This window comes from Tenrec ecaudatus, chromosome 1, assembly GCF_050624435.1.
Source record: "Tenrec ecaudatus isolate mTenEca1 chromosome 1, mTenEca1.hap1, whole genome shotgun sequence".
Classification (NCBI taxonomy): Eukaryota; Metazoa; Chordata; class Mammalia; order Afrosoricida; family Tenrecidae; genus Tenrec; species Tenrec ecaudatus.
Window position 1 is genome coordinate 51,781,659 of NC_134530.1, and position 22,574 is coordinate 51,804,232.

The following is a 22,574-nucleotide window of genomic DNA, read 5'->3' on the forward strand; positions in this document are numbered from 1 at the left end:
TATAAGCACTGTGCCACTGCCCAGGGCTGCTTCCACCCAGCATTACAACAACCAGCCAACTTCAGCGACAGATCGGTGGTGCCTGTGCCTACAGAGCATTGGCTGCAAGTCAAAATTGGCCCCCCTACATGGAAGGCTAGACTTCGATCACTGAATCCCATTGCCCCCTGTCCATCGTTAGAGAATGGCAGATTAAAACCACTACACACTGTTCAGTTTCTGTGGAGTTGATTCTGACTCATGTTCACCCCACCTGTGCAGAGCCCAGGAGCTCCACATGTAACTCCAACCCCCGATGGCGGTCATGTACTTCCGTCCCACATTTTTGTATGAAAGCTCACCTCTCTCTGAGAAGGTTGTAATTCTGTGAGTCACTCTGTGTTGCCCAGCTCCAGCTGTCCCACTCTCCACTGAGACTTTTACTTTTAGGAGCGGACAGTGTGTCCAAGGAGCCAAAGTGCAGTGGAGTCCACACTGGGTTGCTAACGGAAAGGTCAGGTCAAAACCAACAGCTGTTCGTAGGAGAATGGTTGTGCTTTGCGCTTCTGGGAAGATTTCCAGCGTCCGAAGCCCAAGGGGGCACTTCGACTCTGTCCTCCAGGGTCAACAAAGCAGAACTGACTCAACGGCAGTGAGGTGTGTTCTTTTTTATTGTGTTCAATGCAAGGACAAGTGGTTGCCTGGTGTGGGGGTCAGAAGAGAGAGATGAAAACAGCAAAAGGGCAATAGATGCAACATTATGAATGGACTTAATGTCACCAAACTGTATACTTGCAAATGTATTGAGCCCTTGGTATCACCTCCTCCTCCCCCCATGACCCCTTGATAGATTATTATTATTTTCATATCTTACACTGACCACTGTGTCCCTTTCCCCATGGTTTCTGTTGTTCGTCCCCCTGGAGCGGGTGTATATGGTTATGTGTCAATCGTTGCGATCAGTTCCCCCTTCCTTCCCTCCACCCCTTGCTTCTTGTTTTTAGTGCACTGTGTTAGTCTGGGTACTTTAAAGAAACAAATCCACAGAAACATGTATGAGAGAGTTATATATAAAGGGTAAGTGTGCATCAAGAAAACATCCCAACCCCGTGCTGCCCAAACCCACAAGTCCAACATTAACCCATATATCCACAAAGTCCTTAATCTCACAAAACAGATGCAAGGATGCCAACTGATGCCCACTGCAGGAGGAAAGTTGAGTCAGTGAAGGTGTAAGCATTCAGCACTTTCAGGGGTCTCCACACGGCTGCTCTAGCACCCAGGGCTGCATCGGGGTAGGTCCATGTGGCTTCTCCTTGGGGATGTCTTGCAGGAAGTCAGCCTTGCAAGCTGAAGCAGGAACTGCTAAGGAAGCTGCACCCTGGTCCGATCATCAGAAAGCGAGATCCGAGAAATAGAAAGGTGAGGCTCACTGAGCCATTTATCCCTCCGTCTTTCAATGAACCCCACCTGTGTTTATCAGCCAGGTTGGCACAATAAACTAACTACCTCATGTACCTTTCTATACATTTAAAATGGAACATCAGAGAAGTACTTCTAAATACACTAAAGTATCTTAAATGTGATAATGCAGTAAGAATACTGTTTTGAAGGGAATTGAAAAAAAAACTGCTTGTTATTCAAAAAATGCCAAACACATTGCCATTGAGTTGATTCTGACTTACAGCAACCGGACCGGGTTGAACTGGTTTCTGAGGCTTAAAATTCTTTACCGGAGTGGACAGCTTCAGCCTTTTCCCCCGGAGTCGCAGTGCTTTGAACTGTGGGCCTCGTGGTACAGCCCACTATGCCAACACAGCTCCTTCTGTTTGTTATTATGAACATTGTATGAGGTTAAGAAAAAAGTACTGCTACAAAAAATGAAAAGCTTTATTAAGTGAAAACGGGAAAGTATTCCTCGCCATACCCTCCATTTGGGTCTCAACAGTTCTGAAGGAGGCGGTGTTTCCATCTCTCGCCCTGCCTGGGAGGATGCTGTGCTCCCTGATTCACACGCAGTCAAGCAGCCCTGCTGGCGTCCTGCAGGCGCTCATCCTGTGTTCCTTTGCACCTGCTCTGACTTGGGGAACAGAGGAAGTCTGGAGGTGATGGGGGGAGGCTTCCCAATTAAATTCTCATTACACAGCCCTTGCTGCCTTTGAAGAAGGGGCAGGTGCATTGTCTGGGGGAACCCTTGAGGCAGGATTCCGGCCTCTTCCTCATCAAGGCAGCTGTTCACTTTCCGCAAACATCACCACCTTAGGACAAGCGCTCATGATGTCCTTTGTTATTTTAGTTATTTTTAAAGCATTTTACTGGGGGCTCGTACAGCTCTATCACCATCCGTCCATCCACTGTGTCAAGAACATACGTACATTTGTTGCCATCGTCATTTTCAAGACATTTGCCTTCTACTTGAGCCTTAATATCTGCTGCTCATTTTCCTCCCTCCCTCCCCACCCCCATGATTCTCCTTCTTGAGAAAAAGCTCTCAGGATTATCCCTCTGGAGTGCCAAAGAACCAAAGCCAGTTACTGTGACCTTCTTTTTTATTTACTTTATTGGGGGCTCTTACAGCTCTTATCACAATCCATACACATATCCATTGTGTCAAACACATCTGTACATATGTGGTCATCTTTTTCAAAACATTTTCTTTCTACTTGAGACCCTGGTATCAGCTGCTCATTTTCCCCATCCCTCCCCCATGTCCCCTTGATAATTTATAAATTATTCTTTTTTTTTCATGTCTTACACCGACTGCTATCTCCTTTCACCCACTTTTCTGCTTTCTGTCCCCCTGGGAGGGGGGCCATATGTCGATCATTGTGATTAGTTCCCCCTTACTGCCCCCACGCCCTACCCTTACCCTCCTAGTATTGCTGCTCCCCTTATTGGTCCTGAGGGTGTCATTGCAATGGCCACTCAGAACTAAAGTTTGGAGTTAAGTGGCTTATTAAGAAAATAACGAGGTACAGGTTGGGGTCAGGGTCAACAGGTGAGAACTCCGGGCCGGGATCGGGAAGCACGTAGGTAAAGTCTGGAAGGCTCCCTGGAAGTGGAGAATATATCCCTCCTTCTTAGCTCTCTCTGCTCCTCTTGGTCTCGCAAACTGACAGGTCCTGTCTGCCATGCAGGCCTCCTCGCAGTCCCTGCAGACAAGCCTCTGTCTTGCGCCTTCCTGTTGCGTGTGGAAAGGCCTTCTCTTCCTCCAGGGAAAAGCCAGCAGGTTTCTCCCAGAGGGTTGCCAGCCCAGCAGAGGGAGCCAGCGAGGCAAGACCTTAAGGGGAGCAGTGGCTTCATTAGCAAAGTACACGTCAGTCACAAAGCTGGTCACCTCACAATTTGAGGAAGACTACACTGGATTTTGTAGGGGTTGTGGGGCAGGACCCCGTTGCCTTACCTCAGTCGTCCCTATCCTGCTTGGGATTGGGCTGAGTCATCCAGACATGACCGGTGGAATGGGTCATGTGAGGCAATTTGGGATGGGTCATCCAGTCCTCTAGCTGACCGGGACACCCTGCCCTCCCCGCTCCAGTGCGAAGTGACCCAGCGCACACAGGGTAGCAGTTTTGCTCAGCGATCTTAGTGAGCTTGTGGTGACCGGCTGGTCAGCAGGGCCCCTTCTGGGCCTCTTAGTGCGTCTTCAGTGTTACACCCGAAGCTGTTAGTTTTTAAAGGCATTGATTGGTCTCCTCTCTCTCTGCTTTTCCTTCTGCTTCCATCCGCCAACCTCTGGGTGATTGGCTGTACATATTAGGAAAAGCCTCCTCCGTTTCAAAACACGGCCCTTCCAGCAGGACCACAAACTAACCAATCCCCTCTTGGTGTGTTCCTGACACTTCATTTGCATAATTGATTATAGTCACTTCATTTGCATAGTCAATAGCCACCGTATTTGCACAGTAATGACCAATCTTTACAACATAGTCCACTCACAGTGTAGTGGGTTCCGGCCTGGGGCTTTCAGACAAAAAGTATAAACCACAAGTTGTTTGTGGTTTCCCCGGGAAATGTCAAGCAACCTGGACAAAAGTAACAAACCTTCTGGGGTAGAAAACTAGGACGAAAGTCAGTCCTCGGCACACAGGGGCAAAGTCTCTCAAGTTGTTTTTCCAGAGAAGCAAGGCAAAAGGCCACATAAAGGGACACACTTCACCACACGCCTGGCCATGTCCCCAGCCTACCCAGTTCTGAGTAATGAGGGACAGCCTGTTGCTGTCCAATAGACTGAGTCTCATGGCCACCCCGTGTGGCAGAGCCAGACAGACAGCCCCGTTGGCTCTTCCAGACCATAATCTATGGAAGGAGCCCTGAGGACACCGGGGTCAGGGCTGGGCTGCTGACCAGTAGATCAGTGGGTCAAAAAGGACAGTATTCCCTTAGGGTTTTCAGAAGGATTTGATGGAAGATTTTTCCCAGGTAGACTGCCAGGCCTTTTTTTCGAGGTGCATCTGTACAGATTCAAACCTTGCACCTTTCAGCATGGCTGGTTCCACCCAGACTCCATGGAAATGACGGGCAGTGCTTTGGGAAGCAATGCATGGATGCGTACATGTCCACAAGACTGCACAACCAGTAAGTGTCCCTGTGGAACCAAAGCCCAGAGCTGTCTAATGCAAACAGGCCGAAGCTTAACTGCCCTTCTGGCAAAAGAGGAAGCAAGATTTGAGTAGGATTCACCTCTGGGTCACATAGTGAGTCTGCGGCAAGGGTCAGCTGACATCTGGACTTGATGCCAGGTGCAGTCTGAGGCAGGCACATGACCCAGGCCTAAGGCGGGAGCGCCTGGGAGAGGGAGGAAGTGTAGAAAGGCTGACCCTATCAGCATACTGCCTGAGTGCTGACCAGAGTGGGGGGGGGAGGTGCTGGCTTCAAACGACATTTCAAGCTTCTTTCTGCCCCTTGTCCTTGCGACTGCCTTTCGTCACAGCCCCCCCACCCCCCACCCCCCACACACGTTCTCACTCATCCCTGATGACACAGCTTTGGCATCATCTCTCGCGAGACCTTTTCTGACTCTTTGGTTCCCTGAGCCCAGCTCTATTGTAGTATTTGAATACATGGATAGCATTACGTGTCCACTTTCACTCATTCACCCATGATGAGCTCCTCCTCTGTACCCAGCACCGGGAGATGCAGAATCCACCTGGCCTTGCAGCCAAGAGAGAGAGACAGTATCCCACAGGCACAGGATGGCAAATGATTTCAAGGGACTGTCAGTGAGAGCTGCAGACGACGGGGGGGAGGGAAGCTGAGGCCTGAAGCAGGCCCCTGAAGATGGAGCAGGGGTGTTCCTGCAGAGAGGGCTGAGGAGACCCGCCTTGCCAGCCCTTGGAGCACCAGCGGTGGGTGAGAGAGGGGGCTGAGGGTACCCCAGACCCGGCAGGGGTCTGAAGCAACACACCTTTTTCTAGCAGAACCCAAAGAGGTGGAGAGAATGTTGTTCTGTTGGAGGCGGGGCTGGGCCTGATCTGGGGTCAACCTGTGAACTGACATGGATCAGCAGTGATGAGTGTCGGTGGGGCCAAGACAGCCCCACCGTTCATTGTCAGCCGCGGTTAATAGACGCTCACATCGTGTCCAGGGAATCAGCCAAGCGTCCCGAGAGTGTTCACATCAATACGAGACAGGAGACTCGAGTACAAGAAGCACATCGTTTGAAAAGACTGTGTGTGCGGCGAAAGGCAAGGCCAGGCGCCTCCAGCATCCGCAGACTACTGGTCCTTATGGTCCTCATTCACACGTTCAGGGACACTGGCTCAGAGCTCACATTCGGGAAAGGAAGTTTGTTTGGAAGGCCTAAATCTATTTTTTGAGTCTCCATAGAGTCAGCCTCCAGTGAGTGTTCTTTGTGACCATGAACCGCCATTGTGAATAGCGCCCCCCCAGGCAGAGTGTGTTAGGAAGTCCACGGCTAGCGTTCCCAGGTGTGTCCTTGATGGAAGTTGGGGTGCTGGGTTGCCTGGTATTGGTCACATTCTGACTGCCGTGGTCAAAGGGCCCTGAACCAATTTTGTAAGCTCTTCTAACATAATGGCTGCGTCCCAGTCATGGTCCCATTCATGTTTCTGTAGTCCCGCCTGCAACTGTGATGTATCGATCATGTTGGTGTCCCGGGTTCCCTTGTGCTCCCAGGTCCTATTTAAATGGCCAGTGTTCTGTAGACCCTTGGATGCCCTATAGCCTCTTGTCAATAATCTCCCTCCTCTGGATAACTCTCTCTTTGTCCTGTTTAAGACTTCGTAAATGTTCTCCATTAATTATATGCGACTTGGGATCTCTTCTGCCCCCTTCAACCTGAGAGTCAGTAAGGCTAGAAAAAGATCCAGTGTGGGAAAGGGGAGTAAGGCATGAGTCCACGGGGACAGTGTTTGTGCTGAGGTCAGCCTCGCCTCTGGGAGGGCCTCTTAGAAAGGGGTAGTACATTGAAGCTCAGCACTGAGGGGTCAGGGCCTTAAAGGAAGAAGAGAAACTTAAACAAAGTCTGGTCATCAAAAATTTCTGTTGACCAGTGGGGACAAGCAATTTGGAGCATCTGTGTGAGGCCAGGCCACCACTCACAGAGATGGGTGGTTCTTTACAGCACAGTCATTTCCCTGAGCAGAAAAGGGTGGGCAGATTCCTTTAAACACAGTCTGGTAGAATTCACCACTCACACCAATAACCCAAACGACAGGACCTGCTCCCAGGAAGATGACAGCGTGGGAAACCCTACGGGGCAGATGCACTCTGTCAGACAGGGTCTCTGTGCGCAGGAACAGGGAGAAAAACAAGCCCTGTTCCCATAAAAAGTCACAGCCTGGAGAGCTCACAGGGCAGCTCTGCAGTCAGAGTCCACTTGATGGCAGTCATTATGGTGCGGTATGGAGCGAGGAGGCACTGACAGCGACTCAACAAAAATACCCACCCCACACTGTGCCGCGTCCTGGTTCTCTTGCAGTGCCGTCTGTGTGTACAGAGGCACAGGGGAACGAAGACTGGGTTTCAGCTCTGCTGTGGGACCTGGGACAAGCAACCAGTCTGACTCTCAGTCGCCTGCACTCTGAAACAGGTACTGTTTTAGGGTACAAAAGAGGCCTCCATCTAAAAACCAATTTAAGAACTTGTCTTCAAAGAGACAAAAGAACACGAAGACACAGACTTTACTGTCCCCAGGAAGTGGCCTCCATGAAGGACATGCCCGCGCCAGCCCGGCAGAGACTCCTTTCCCTGGGCTGGTGGGAGAGGCGGGGAGGCAATATCCTTGCAGAGAGCCTTCTCTGACCGAATGTCCAGCCCACGTCGGCAGGATCCTGGAAATGGGGGAGGCTGTGGAGGCTACTGAGGGTCCCGGAAAGAGAAACCTGGCGCTGGGGGTGGTGGTGCCGGGTAGCCCGGATAGGGACTAAGTGGGGTTGTCTCCCCAGATGCCTGCCCAGGCCACGACAAGGGGGCTGCAGGGAACGCAGGCACCCATTAGACGCCTATGGAACGATCCGAACTGGGCATGCGCAGACTGGGACCACCTGAGCGCAGGTGCCACCCCCCAGGCACGACGTCACACAGGTGTGCGTAAACGCTGCTAGTAAGGCCCGCCCACGCCGTCCACCACGCCTCCCCAGCGGGAGGAGCAGCCCGCCCTGGCCCTGCGCTCGGGCTCGGGGCGCGCTGCGGGGACCCCCGGGTTCCGCGGGCAGGTTTGTGCGCCAGCGTGCAGCCCCGTGAGGCTTGCCTGCACCCGTGCCCCTTGGAGACCGCCCGTCGGAAAGGTCCCTGGGATTACAAAAGGCGCCTTGTCCGCGTCGAGAGGCCGGGACCAGGTATCCCGGTCCAGAGCCCTCCACGGGCCGAGGTCAGAGTTAAATGCAAGTCAGAAATCGGCCGCGCACCCGGCGCCGCGGCCTGCCACGCTCGGTTCCGACCCAGCCCGCCCGCGCGGGCGCCGACAGTCTCGGCTGCTCCCGCCGGGAACCGCTTCGGTAGCGGACACGGTGCCCGGCCGGGCGACGGGCTGAAGAGCCGGGAAACCGCAGCCTTCGCTCTGCTGAGCGGCGGCCCGTTGCTCGGCGGCCCTGCGGCGCGGCTGACGGGAGCCGCCGCCTGTGCGCACTTCCCGCCGACACTGGGATTACATCTCTAGAGCGAGGTGTCCAGTTACAGAAATGCTCTAGATTTGCAGAATTTCCCGAGAGAGAACGCAGTTCGTCGTTTTCTGGACTGAATTCTCAAAGGTGGGGCTGTCCGCGCACTCGCACCTGGAGACGAGCCCTCTTCGTTTTCACCTGGGGCAGGGGCGCCTGCACGCCCCCCGCTTCCCGGACGGCCGCCCCGGGAACGCCCAGCAGCAGCGCGAGGGGAAGACCGCTCCCCCGTGACGGAAGGACGACGGAACCTCGAATGGGCGCGTCCCCCAGCACCCCGCGTCCGAGGCTGGCGCGCTCGTGGCCTTTAGAAGGAGGAGCCCCAGGCTCTGAGGGGGCAGCGGCCTGGCCCGGAGCTCCCACCGGGACCGGAGGGCGGGGGGCATGTCCGGGGCGGGGCCGGGCGGCGGGGCCGGGCGGCGGGGCCGGGGTCAGACGGGCGCGCCATGGAGGCCGGAGACGACTACTGCCAGTTTCGCGTCCTGCTGCTGGGGGACTCGGCGGTGGGCAAGACGTCGCTGCTGCGGCGCTACGTGGCGGGCGCGCCGGGGGCGTGCGAGCCCGAGCCCGAGGCCGAGGCCGAGGCCGAGGCGGCGCCCACGATGGGCGTCGAGTTCTACAGCCGCGCGCTGCAGCTGCCGGCGGGGTCGCGCGTCAAGCTGCAGCTCTGGGACACCGCGGGCCAGGAGCGTTTCAGGTGCGTGCTGGCTGCGGGGTGAGGGCAGGCCGAAGGGTACATCTGGCTGAAGGAGGATCGGTACCTGCCCAGGGCCCCCCAGCAGTGCGAGCTCCAGGGCAGAGTTCAGGGGGGTGGGGGGTGTCACTGCCCTGGTTCTGGGTCTCCTGGACCACACCCTCCCTCCCATTCATCCCACAAATGGCTGTGGGTCTTGCCAGGTGGTCCAAATACTTCACACGGATGTGACAGTTCCACGACTGCCCAGGCCTCTGAGAGGCGCTCTGAGCGCAGAGATGTGAGGGGCCTGGCGGCCCAGACTACAGGGACATGTCCAAGGAAGCTATATTTGATTGAGTTGACCTTGAGGTTGAGGAGGAGAGGACCAGGCACCTGACCTGACAATGGTGAGGAGACCTTGTGACTCAGGAGAGACACTGAAGCAGAACACAGCTCGCAGGCAGGGTAACATGAACTTCAATGGGGGATGGCAAGATTCAGTGGATCTCAGGGGACAAGATTTGACTCTGGGGGATCTCAGCTTACCTCCCTGTCCCCCTCAGGTGCATCACCAGGTCTTTTTACCGGAACATGGTGGGCGTCTTGCTGGTGTTTGACATGACCAACAGGAAGTCCTTTGACCATATCCGAGATTGGCACGAGGAGGTGATGGCCACCCAAGGCCCCCACAAGGCCATCTTCATGCTGGTTGGCCACAAGAGTGACCTGCAGAGCACCCGCTGTGTTTCAGCCCAGGAGGCGGAGGAGCTGGCCGCCTCCCTGGGCATGGCCTTTGTGGAGACATCAGCCAGGAGCCACAGTAATGTGGACCTGGCATTCAACACCCTGGCTGATGCCATCCAGCAAGCCCTTCGGCAGGGAGACATCAAGCTGGAGGAAGACTGGGGCGGCGTTCGCTTCATCCACAAGACTCAGAGCCCTGGGCCCCCCAAAAGGAAGCCACGCCCAGGCCCATGCCAGTGTTGATCTGGAGAGAGAGCCACTTCAAACAGTGCCAACTTAACCCCCTGGTCCAATAGGGGGGCGGGGTTAGGACCTCACTGGCGTAGTTGGGGAGGGGGCAAATGGCAACATGTCCAAAGGGTTCATCGAAACAGCACTCTGGCATTTGGGGATTTGGGGGGAATTCAGAGCTTAGCCCCTTGCTAAGGAAAAGTCTTAAGAGCCCAGCTTCATTTTCCTCAGGAACACCCACTTCTGGCCCAGCATGTGGCACACAAGCCATCTTCTGTTCTGGGGAGGAGCCGCTCTCCGCACCTCTAAGGGGCAGCTGTTGGCCTCTCCCTGTCCGGAGGAAAGGAGAGGGATGTAAATGGAGGGCGCCTGTGAAAACAATTGGTCACTGAACTGGTGGATTGCATAACTGCATGGTGCCCAGCTTCCACCACCAGCGGCTCTGTTGGGGCTCACATGAGAAGGTCCTGGATGAAGTGGGAGAAAACACTGGGAAACATTTCAAAACAATTTTTAAAAATTGATTGGGCTGATAGAACCCTCAAGCCTATAGCCCATAGTCATCTTTCAGGTCTGGAAATGAACTCCCTCCCCTCCTCCCGCCAGCTCAAGTTACAGGCAAACAATAGATAGGTGTTTACAGAGAATAATACCCCGAGGGAGCTACACACACTTTAGAATGATTACCAGTTTGAGATCAAAAGGGCAGCATTTCCCCAAAGACAATGTTCAAAAAGGTCAGGAAAAGAGGAATGGAAACAAGAAACACAGTGGACATGGGACAAATGATGTCACCTTGTAGGGATTGCAATTGACATGAAACGTGTATGAACTATTCAATGGAAAACGTATCTGCTCTCCAAACGTTACCCAGTGCACAATAAAAAGTGAAAAATAAGAAAAGCCCCCACAAGGAGGCCATCAGTATGGCTAGCAGCCAGGCTTGTGCTCACAGCTGTCAGCATTCCGTCCTCTCGACTGCCTGGGAGGCGGCACATCTGGCAGCGTGCTGGCACTGGACGCAGCTGCAGTCAGCGTCCGGATGCGGCACAGGTGCGGGCAGCTACGGGAAACTCCACTGCAAGCCTATCTTAGAGTCGCCTTAGGGACTCAGCTGAGGATGAGGCTGGGCTTGGGGTTAAGGTGTGGCCTCAAATCCAGGTGCTAAGGGTCAAATTGTGTTCCTCAAGAGGATACGCTGAAGGCTGCTAATGAGAAAGTGACCTTGTTTGGAAATGTGAACATTAGGTCATATTGCAGTAGAGTGGGGCCTAGGCCCAACCCAGTCTAGATAATCACCCTGTGGAAGAGGAGAAGAGACAGCCAGGAGGGCTGCCATGTGACGCCATGTGTCCTGGCTCCTTGGCTCTCAGAAGCTAGGTGACAAGGAAGGATCTTGCTTTTCGAGACCTTAGAGGAAGCATGGTTTGACCAACATACAGAGCAGACTGAGCCCCAGAACTATGAGGCAATAAAGGTGTGCCCATTAGAGCCACCTAGTGTGTGGTCTGTGGCCCCAGCAGCCCATGGTAACTGATCCTGGGAGACAGACCAACAGGAATATGTGCACCACTTCTGTGGCATGCAGCGGACACTGAAGAGCCACCAAGACCCCCTTCAGGACTGGAGGGCCCGTCCACTGTCAGATAATGAGCCTGTTTCAGCGCTCTAGCTGAGGGGAGCTCCCACGACCACCACAGCCCTTACCAGGGCAGCCATCAGAAGTTCTCATTCATGGCCATGCAGTTCACCTGTGACCTTGGGCCAGTCTCTCCTTACTCCTGCTCCTTGGGCCTCCGTTTTCTCCTCAGTAACATGGCTACGTTTACTTCAGGTTGAGTATACTCAGTATGGTCCTTCCAGCCATAATTCCTATGTGCTCTATAATCACGCCTGTGGCTGTGGGCCTATTTGGGACATTGTCTGCGAACATACAGGAATGGGCTGAGATTGCATTCTGACCTTAGTCGAGAGTGTGAACTCTGTTTAATGGTTATCTCAGTTACGATTATTTACAATGTGTGTTAGGCCTGGAAACAGATCCAGAGACACTCGTGCGTAAAAGGATCTTTATATCAAAGAGCAATTATTTGACATTGAGACAACATCCCAGCCTAGTCCAGATCAAGTCCGCAAATCTATTAGCCCATATGTCTGAAACTAGTCCGTAAGTTACTTCAGGCTAACACAGCACATGCAATGATGCCAAATGCAGGGAGAGCACAGGCTGAGGAATGGAAAGCCCTGTGGATCCGATGGCAGTGGACGCATCTCCAGGGCTCTGGCTGCCATCAGCTAGGCTCCATGTGGCTTAACAGGAAGGTGAAGGAGAGAGTGTGTTCCACCTCTGGGAAGGAAGAGGCTGTTGCCTGATTGACAGGCTAAACTCCACCCCTTCACTATCAAGTTGACATGGAATTGTGTGACTACCACACAATGGATGTAAGGAATTATATAGTACAGCTGAGAGGAGAAAGAAAACTTTCAGAGTGGTCTGGGGAAAAGCCTGGCTGGCTCAGATTGGTGGGAAGTCAGTGCCTGTTGGAATCATCTTGACAGAGGCCCAAGGTCACAGATTCATAAATAAGATACAGTTCAGGGGTGGAAAATAGATTATTACATTTGGGTGAAATTTGATTGCACCATACATAACTCCCACCAAACAACCTCCCCCCCCCCCCCAGAAAAAACAAAACAAAACCAAAAACCTTTCCCTGCAAGGGTCTACTCAGAAGATGGGGAAAGACAAGACACTGATTTGGTTTGCCTGTGAGTAATTGTGACCAGATTCCCTGGAATGCCATCCTGCTGTGTATAAAGTGAGCCCAGTGAGAAGCAGGGGGTGTGATCTCATCACCAGCAGTAGCAGGAAGTGGAGTAAGTAATCTAGCCCCAGCGGCTGGCTTCCCTTGACCTGAACTGCACCAACCAACCACCATGTGAGACATTTCCTGGAACTTTGGTGAGTTCTGTGGGACACAGTGATTCGCAGAACCCTGCAACATGAGGTAACATACTCGGAGGGGTGGGAAGTGGGGATGGAGCAGCCTATCAGCTTGGAAGAGTTGGACTTTGGGGGTTTCTCCAACTCTTGGGCCTAGTTTGGCACTAATTATTTATTAATCATTTTATTGAGAGCTCCTACAAATCTCATGACAATCCACCATTGAATTGTATCAAGCACACTTGTACATACGTTGGCATTACTTCTTATAAATGATTACCACAGGCTAAGTGAGGGGGCCATAGTCACGGAGGATTCCTAGACATCTTCAAACAGCGCACAGGATTCGTTCCTGGGTCAGAAGACTTGGGACCACGTGGAAATGGTGTGGTGGGGGCCATCTGACTACACAAGGGAAGAGAAGCCAATTCCACCCACAACTCCAGGTTGATTCCTCCAAAGCTTGCCTCTTCCTCCATGTTCGCTCCCATCCTGAAAAGAACCATCCCTTCCAAGGGTCTCTACCTCTCAGCTGAGTTCAATACTCTGGCAGTGGCCACACTAAACTCACAGGTGATACTGAAGCTTATGGGGGTTTATTTGGGAAGCTAGGAGCACTGGTAGTGTAGTGGTTACACATTGGGCTGCTAACCACAAGGTCAGCAGTTCGAAGCTACCAACTGATCAGAGGGAAAAGATGAGGCTTTTTGCTGTAGAGAGAGTCTTGAAAACTGCAGGGACCACTCCCCCCCCCCCTGCTGTATAGGGTCACTGAGTTGGAATCGATTCGGTGGCAACGAATTTTGAGTATTAAGGACGCTAACAGGTTACAAAATGTTAAAGACAGTTCTTTTGTCTGAAATACCTTTTCTCAGCCGAGCTGGCAGGCCTCTCTCTCCAGTCCTTGGCCTCTCAGCCACATGGTCCCTTGGCCCCTGCCCCTGTGGACCAGGAAGCCCCCACACACTGCCTCCCAGTCCCTGCGCTGCTCCTTGGCTCTGTCTCATGGTCTTGGCATGGCTCCTCTGCTCTGTTTTGTGATGTCCATGCTGGTGGCGCTGGTGCCTTCACCACTTTAGACAGGATCTCACATAGTCCGCTTGTGGCTGTTCCTTCTGAAGGATTGTGGGGTTTCTCTCTCTGCTTCTGAAGTGGGTCACTGTCATATACTCAGTGGAATAGCAAAGCTGACCCGTTCCTTCTGTCAGTGTTCCACACCCTCTATTTGCCAAAGTGTGTGAAATTACAAAGACATGGATGGAAAAGGCATTCCGGGTAATTTCACCAAGGCCATAATCTCAGGGAACAATTCAGTCCATTGGCATAACATAAAGATAACACCCTACATCTTAGTATGGTGAATAGTATCTAGAGTCTTACAAGCTTGAGAGTGACCATACATACATACATAAGATACAACTATGGGGAGCCCTGGGAATGTAGCAGTTATGTGTTGGGCTGCTAACCACAAGGTCAGCAGTTTGAAACCACCTCCTCAGGAGAAAGATAGGCTTTCTACTCCCATAAAGAGTTATGGTCTCAGAAACTCAATAGGGGAAGTTTGACTCTGTCCTTCAGGGTCAATATGAGTTGGAATCAACTCAATGGCAGTGAATATTGGTCTCTACTTATATGAAGCAAAAGTGAAATCAGATTCAAAGAAGAAACGAGACCATAAGACTAATAGTCTACACACATCCTGGCATTTTCTACTCTGAAACCAGAAGAACTCTCTGGTGCCTGGCTACCAACCATTCTGACCAGGGATACAAGAAATGGTCCCAAATAAAAGGAGGAAAACGTAAAAGAAAGTTCAAATACCCAAAAAGGGCTCCACCAACTGAGCGAACAGAAACTAGAGAAACCCCTTAGGGCTCTTGTCCTAAGATAACCTTTGACATTGGAACAGGTCCTATTTCTGGGAGTCACTTTTCAGTCTACAATAGCTTGGCTTATAAAATATACAATACCATCCATGAGTCATATGTTCCTCCAAACAACAACGAACTCTGTGAGGCTGAACAGTTACATTTAGCCAAAGGCAAGGAGGGTAAGGGAAGCTAGGTCAAGGACACAGAAGCCACAGAATGGAAATAATGAGAGTGCTGATACCATGTGAAGCTAACCAATGTCAGGCAACAACATGCCTAAAAATGTGTTTCATGGTAAACTAATTTCCTGAGTAAATTTTCACTTGTAAAACAATACAAATTTAAATAAGGGGATTATTAATTTGGGGGGGCTTATTAATGCTTTCTTGGGAACTTTCAATCAGGTGAGTTTCTGTGGTATCAGATGGAGAAGATCCCCCTGTGCCCCTGGCTTGCTTTTTAAAATCATTCACCTGTGACAACCTTGAAAAGTTGAGGTGATGGTGCCCAGCTCACAGATAGGAAGGCTGGGGCCAGGAGGGGCTATGTTTTCATTTCTTCATCAAAACTTTTTTTTTTGGTTTTTTATTAGGACCTAACCCAGACATCATACCATTCCGTAGTTCAGTCATATCGAGCAATGTTGTACAATTGCCATCACATGTTTCAAAACATTTTCTTCCTCCTCGAGCTCCTTGCTCCCACCTCCCCCTTCTCCCCAACCTCCCTGTGGCACCCCCAGGAGCCCTTGTTCTAGTTGTTTCTCTAGATTCACCCATCCTGGGTTTCATATATCAAAAAGCAGAGAAAAATACTTAACTGAGCCAGTAAAGCTACTAACAATGACAATATACAACAGAAATAGATACCAATATGAAAAACCAGATTAAGCCCAAAATATATCAAAAGGAAGATCCAAGTGGCAAGGTTTCAACCATTCAAGTCAGATTAATCATGTTGATCTACCAGTCATTTCCAATCCTGTCTGATAACCAAGGCATTTCCTCCCACAATCGGGGTTTAAGGGGAATCATATGAGTCTTATTCCGTGTAGATCCTGCCAGTGTATTTTGGGCTTCCACTGCCATTCATCACCTTCTGTATACCAGAATCTCACAATTTAAGCCCTGGTACGAGTCCCTCCTTTGGATTTGGATTTTATGCGTTACAGTCGTTGGATCATAGATGTGTTTTTCTTCCACGTGGGTTTAGTTGACATCCCACTTATAGTGCTTCTTTGAAAACAAGCATTTAAGACCCCAGACTATAATCTGATAGCTGGGCATCATCTGATTTCTTCCCCACTTTGCTATACCACCTATATCTTCCATGTTTCCTTCACAAGGTGAGGTGTCCATCAGGGCCTTGTTGTAAGAATTTACCATAATTGTTCTTAGAGTAGAGCAAGGATTAAGTGTGAGCCCCAGATCCATTCCTGAATCTGTTTATCTGCCTCTGGTTCACCGTAGACACATCCTTGTTATCTTATGGTACAGAATCCTTTTAAAAATCATTTTATTTGGACTCTTAAAGCTTTTTTTTTTTGGTCAGGAAGTTCGTTTTTTATTTGGTGGCTACAAGTGAGGCAGCGCAGGGCCACCAAGGCCTTCATGAATGCAGGGCCTGCCCTTGTCCGAGGGGCCACGGTGAGGGACACAGCTGACTCCACAGCCATCAGGGATGAGGCGCTTCTCAGCCACCATGTCCTCAAACTCATCCGCATTAAGAAGCCCCACTTCTTGGACATGTGGATCTTCTGATGTCCAGGGCACTGAACCTTGCCCCGTGTAAGGCCTCCATCACAGGCTCCTTGTTCTGAAGCTTGGTGCAGATGGACATGACCTGGCCAATGTGGACTCTGGCCACGGTGCCTTCAGGTTCCCCAAAAGCACCTCGCATCCCAGTTTGGAGCCTGTCAGCCAGCCGCAGCGCACAACCTCTTGTTGCTGCGGATGCCGAGGGAGGGGTGGAGCCCACTGGAGGTGGAAACCTTGTCAGCACGGGGCGGGCAGCCTCGCTCCTGCTCATCCACACCATGCCGCCGGCCACACAGTGGGAACCCATCCACCTCTGCCTTCTTCCGGCGCGGGTCCAAGAGGCGAATCTTGGCAGCGGGGACACCTGGGCAGGAACGGGGCTCTGGGTAGGGCTTGTTCTTAAAATAGCGGTGACATCAACAGGGCAGCGGCCCTTGGCGACACCAGGATGCAGGTGGCACAAAGGAAAAGAGCTCTTGCAGCTCTTACCACAGTCCATCCATCCATGTCAAGCACATGTGTACACATGTTGCCATCGCCCTTTTCAAAACATTTGCTTTCTACTTGAGCCCTTGGTATCAGCTCAGTTTTTCCCTCCCACCCCCACCCTTCTCATGAACCCTTGATAAATTATTGTTTTCACATCTTACACCATTCCGCCTCCCTTCACACGTTTCTGTTGTTCGTCACTCAGGTTTTTTTTTTTTGGGGGGCGGTTCTGTTATATGTCAACCATTGCCATCGGTTTCCCCGTTCTTCCCCCTACCCTCATGATATCCCTACTCCCATTGTTGTTCCTGAGGAGTTTATCTGTCCTGGATTGCGTGTGTCAAGAGCTCTTATCTGTACTAATGTACATGCATGGTATGGAATCTTATTGACCATTTTCTTGGAGCATAAAAACCTTTAGTTTATAGTGACATTGATTCATGGTAATAATTTTAAAAACTATTGAGACAGGGAAATTGAGCAAGTATAGGCAACTACAAATCGCCATACATGGATTATTAACTTGGACAGAATACATCCTTAAGTGACTGAACCCAGTTTACACAAGCAAAGGGAATTGATGGTCAAGCAAAACTTACAATAATATTCACTGACAATGTCAGACACAGGTCTTCCAGAAAAAGCCATTATCTTAATACAACAAGAAGGGCACTGAAGTTAGTCCACCAGCGGACAGCTCAATACTGTGTACAGCCGTCTTCTGTTCTTTACAGCCCTAAGTCCTCAGCTCACACGTGTGTGCAGTAGAGCCCAGTCCACCCAGGGGCTTCCACTTCGTATCCCTCTGCTATGGTCTTTGAACCGTGCTGTGCACCTTGATGATCCAGGGTTCAAATGTGCCAGTAGTCCATGGTACATGGCCGGGGTCCCCAGGCAGTGTACGGAAGCTCGGACCAATGTGGTCTATTAGGAGGTACAGGTCTCCCCACCCATTTAGGATCCTTAAAAGTGTTACTTTTTTCCCCCTGCTAGGAACAAAACTTTTTTACTGGATTGTTCACTAAGATGGCATTAAGTCAACAAACACCATCTCTGTAAAAATATATAAAAAACCCGCATCTATCCTGGGCTTTGGGGCTCCGTACAAATAGAAAACCTGATTTTACAAGTCGTCTTAGAGCTGTGTGTCTAGAGGAAGAGAGAGACAAAAATGAAGTAAACCAATAAAAACAAGTCGTTAAGTGTACTAACCGGTGGCCAGGGTGGTGAGTCCTGCAGATCACAGATGAGGGAGATGGGAGGGAAAGGGACCAGAGTTGTTATAAGAACCTGGTGGCTCTCTTAGGTAAGAGTTGGACTGCTACTACAAGGTCCTGAGTTCACACCCACCAGCTGCTTGGTGGAGGACATCTGCTCCTGTAGAGACAGATGTATAGCCTTGGTATAAGCTTCACTGTAAGCTGAGGGCAATGGGTTTGGGGTTAATATAGGGAACTAGGTGGTGCAGTGGCTAAAAGCACTCAGCAGCTAACAGAAAGGCCAGCATTTTCAACCCACTAAGCCATTCTGATCAAGAGAGAGGGGGCAGGCTTGGAACCCCCTGGGGAAGTTCTACCCTGTATTGCAGGAAATCAGGTTCTTGGGAATGTGGTTGTGGTCTGGTCAGGAGGGCCTCTGAGAAGGTGAGACCTGGGGGAAGAGTTGACGCCCAGCAGAGCAGAGAGCAGGGCAGGAGTAAAGACTGCTTCCAGCATGGACTGAGTCTCTGTGCCGGTTGTTTTATGTGTTCTCACAACATGCGAGGCAGGTACTATCACTCCATCTCACTCGTGGGGACACAGGCCCAGGCCCAGGCAAGCTAAGTGCCTTGCAAAGTTTCATTGCCAGAGAGCAAGTCAGGATGGCTGAGCATTTGAAGGTGGTGCTTTCAGGTCAGTCTCCCTGGAGGCATGGGTTTGAATCCTCCTCCTTTAACTCCCGAAGTCCTGTGGTGCAGCGGGTTAAGGATGGGCTGCTAATCCAAGGCTGACTCTTGCAAACCACCCGCTGGCCCACAGGAGGAATATGAGGCATTGGAAACTAGCAGGAGTTCTACTCTTTCCTTCCAGATGTCCTCATGGGGCAGAATTAACCTAACGGTCGGGACCTGGTTCATAAAGGTTAGGTGGGGAGGATAGCACAAGTGATAGCCCATCAAGGAAGGGCTGGGTTTTGGACTTGAGATCTGATCTTCCCTAGCACCACTGCAGGCTGTTTGGGTGCCAGGCAGCTGGGGGTGGGAGGGTGGTGGCGGCGGCGGCGGTGCTCAGAACAAAAAATCCCCAATATGACGAGGAGGAAGAGAACTGACTCTCTCTCCCTTCCTCAGAATCCTGTAGGCCGGGAGGTAGAGAATCAAGGCCTGCCACTCTGGCCACAAGGGGACAGCTTCCTCCAGGGAGACACACATCACTTAAACATGAATCACTTCTGAACCTTTTACTAAACCGTCACCCTTTCCCGTCTGTAAATGGGTTGTAATAGCTAGTCTCTCAGGGTTGTTGTCAGGTTTAAATGATGTGTTTGTTATGTGAACAACTATGTTGCCAGATGCTTATTATCAACTCCCAGCAAGCTGCGAAGGCAGCCCAGGGAGGGAAACCAGATGGGCTGAACCAGGAGCCCGAGGCTTCCTGTGCTAGCAGCCTGGCCCACTGCCTGGAGCCAGACCAGGAGGGATCAGATTCCACCCTCACTTCAAGGGAACTCTAAGTAGCTTTGATGATATGGTCTAAAGGGGAGGAAGCAGTCCTGCCTCCCACCCTTCCTCATTTCTGCCCAGCTCACCAGAGGAAATGGGCAGAGCATCCAGGTTTCTGAGTGTTGGGGGAGGAACAGCTAGAACAAGCACTGGAGGGCTGGCGCCTCAGAATCAGGCCTCCCCTCCTTAGTTTGCACCATTTTCAGTGCAGCTTCTTGGTCCTTTCACAGCACCCTGGGATCCAGCTAGCAGCGCGTCCCAGAGGGACTGTTTCTACCGTGCCGATTGGACTGCATGCTGAGCCAATAATAAGGGACCGGCCTGTATGAATAGGGCTCAGCGTCAGGACTGGAGGCAGGCTCATTAGCAACTTGTGAGACTCAAAGGACACAACCTTGCCTGCTGAAAGCAAAGAGTTTGAAACATGTACTGATGGAAATCAGACTGCAGTGTCCAGTATGGATTACAGATGAACACACAGAAAACAAAATCCTCGCAGCTGGACCAATAAGCATTATCAACACAAACAGAAAATATTGATGTCAATGGTTTCATTTTACTTGGATCCAGTTAATGCCCAAGAAATTAAAGGACATATTGCATCAGGCAAATTTGCGGCAAAGTATCTCTTCAACGTGTTCTGAAGCAAAGATGTCTCATTTTGAGGACGAAGTTGTGTCTGACCCAAGCCATGCACGGTATTTCCAGTAGCCTCAAGTGCACGAGAAACCTGGACAGCGGAACCAGAACAACCAGGGAGAATGAGGCTTCAGTGCGAGCAACGGCTCCTGACCACATGTGGACCGCAAGAAGAGACAGGACGCTCGCAGCAGGGAGGGTGGCAAGACTTCCCTCTCAGGTGCTTTGTTATCAGGAGGGGCCGGTCCCTGGGGAAGGACATCATGCTTGGTGGAGTAGAAGGCCAGCAAAAGAAGGCCCGCAGGGAGAAAGACTGACACGGTGGCCTCAACCATGAGCTCCAACATAGCCATTCCGAAGATGGCACAGCGCATCCAACAACCCAAGCACATCATCATCCTGGATGAACTCTAGGAACTGGCAAGACCTCAGGTCAGCTCTGCTCCCCTCCTGTAGCTCCGCCCCATGCAGGCCAGCGGCACTGTGCTGGTTCCAGGTGGCTCCTTCTCTTTCCTCAGAACTCACCCCTTGTGTTGAGACCAGTCCCTACCCCTGCTTTCCAATCAACTGCAACAGCTTCCTGGCTCGATCTCCTGCTGCTGCTGCTGCCAAATCCCCTGGCAGCTGGAAAGGAGCCTTCTAAAATGCAAACCTCATTACAGTCATCCTTCTCTGAAAACCTCCCAGGCTCCTCGGTGCCTGTGTGGTACTTTTCAAACTTTTATGTTTACATGTTTGTTTCTAGCAGCAGACTCCTCATCAGGTGCAATCTTTCTCAAGAGTCCTCAAAGGCCCAACAGTTAAAAGATGTTGATGAGGTTGGAGGGAGAAGGGGCAGTCTGGGTCAGCACCCTCGACTTCCCACAATCCACCTACTCAGTACACACACAGCTGCCTCCAAGGTTTGGGCACTGGACCGCGGTCTCCAACCACCCTCACCAAGGAGTCAGGATGCAGCCCACCCTGGGTCGGCAGCTGCTGCCTTCTTGCTCACTTCTGCTCATCTCCGGCCACTCTGACATCGTACACCTTGTGCTCTAGCCACGCCCATTTGCTGGCTTTGTTACGCCTTTGCACAACCTGTTCCCAATCCTGAATCCCTTTCATCTGTCTCCCACCGGACTTCGGGAGACCTTACGGCCTTGGTTAAACTCCAGTACCATCATCACTATCACTAGCTCTGGCCCTTTAAGTAAACTCTCCCAGCCTGTCATGTCCTCACCCGGGACAGAGAAAGATACTGCCAACAAAGCAGGCTGTTGTTTCTTCTTCAGGCTCATCTCTGTATGGCGCTCAGCACAGCACCCAGGAGACAGCAGATGCAACCCTCCCGCCCTCCCTGGAGCCCTAGAGTCTATTACTCCAGCTGCAGCATGCGCTCTTGAACATCTGTGGAGTGCTCCTGTGTGCCCAGCACGCTGACAGCTCTGGGGATCAGGATCAAGTGAGCATGCTTACTTAGCTCAGGGGCCTGAAGGCCATGTGCCTGAGGTGGTGCCCAGCATCACACACACCAGACCAGAAGACCCACCTAGGGCACTTGGTAACTAACACCCCCTCCTCTATCCTCACACCCAGTCACCCAGTCCTGCCGACTGCACCACCTACACGTCTTTCAAATTGACCCCTTCTCCCTATTGCCACGGTGACTCTAGGGACAGCGCAGAACTGCCTCGTGGGGTTTCCAGGGTGCTGTTCTTTGGGGAAGCAGACTGCCATGTCTTTCTCCTGTACAGCAGCAGGTGTGTTCAGGCAAGTGCTTAACCACTGTGCCAGGAGGGCTCCTTGCTCTATTCCCACCATCACTTCATGCCGCAGCAGCCTTATAACTGATGCATTTCCACAATCGCCTTCTCTCCTTCTTCCAATCAAGTTGTTCTTCACTGCCTAGCCAACTAGAGCATTTTTTAAAAAATGCTAACCAGCCATGTCAAGTTCTTGCTGAAAAAAAATCTTTCAATGGCTCCTGCTACTTTTTTGCTAGGACCTAGAAGGCCCTGGATCAGGGCAGTCTCCTTGCACTTATTCCCTCTGTGTGCCGAGTACGCAGTCTGTGAAGAGCAACAAGGCATCCGGACTGGCGGACAGCTCATTCATAATCTGCAGAGTGCAGCCAACACAGCGTGATCGCGGAAAGTGAGGAGGGCTGGACAGGCTGACTGATGAAGATCAACGACTATAGCACAGATTACACCTAACCATAAACACAAAAGTCCTTACAACTGAACAACAGACATCGTGCTAAGAGGAGACGGGACTGAAGGCACCAAGCACTGCATTTTATTTGGATCTACGCTCAGCAGCCATCAAGAAACCAGATGGCATATTGCACTGGGAAACTGGCTGCAAAAGACCTCTTGACAGTGTTAAAGGGGAAGATGTCCTTTGAGCATGCTCAGCTGTGTCATGCATGTGAACTC

At 51.5% G+C, this 22,574-nt stretch overlaps 1 protein-coding gene across 1 annotated transcript; it reads left to right on the plus strand.

Annotated features, from left to right (window-relative positions):
• Positions 1–8,548: 8,548 nt before the first annotated feature.
• Positions 8,549–10,621, plus strand: RAB42 (RAB42, member RAS oncogene family). The gene is made up of 2 exons (XM_075538749.1): positions 8,549–8,799; positions 9,342–10,621. Exons 1-2 carry the CDS (start codon positions 8,549–8,551, stop codon positions 9,763–9,765), a joined length of 675 nt encoding a protein of 224 aa, XP_075394864.1. The 3' UTR covers positions 9,766–10,621.
• The last annotated feature ends 11,953 nt before the right edge of the window (positions 10,622–22,574 follow it).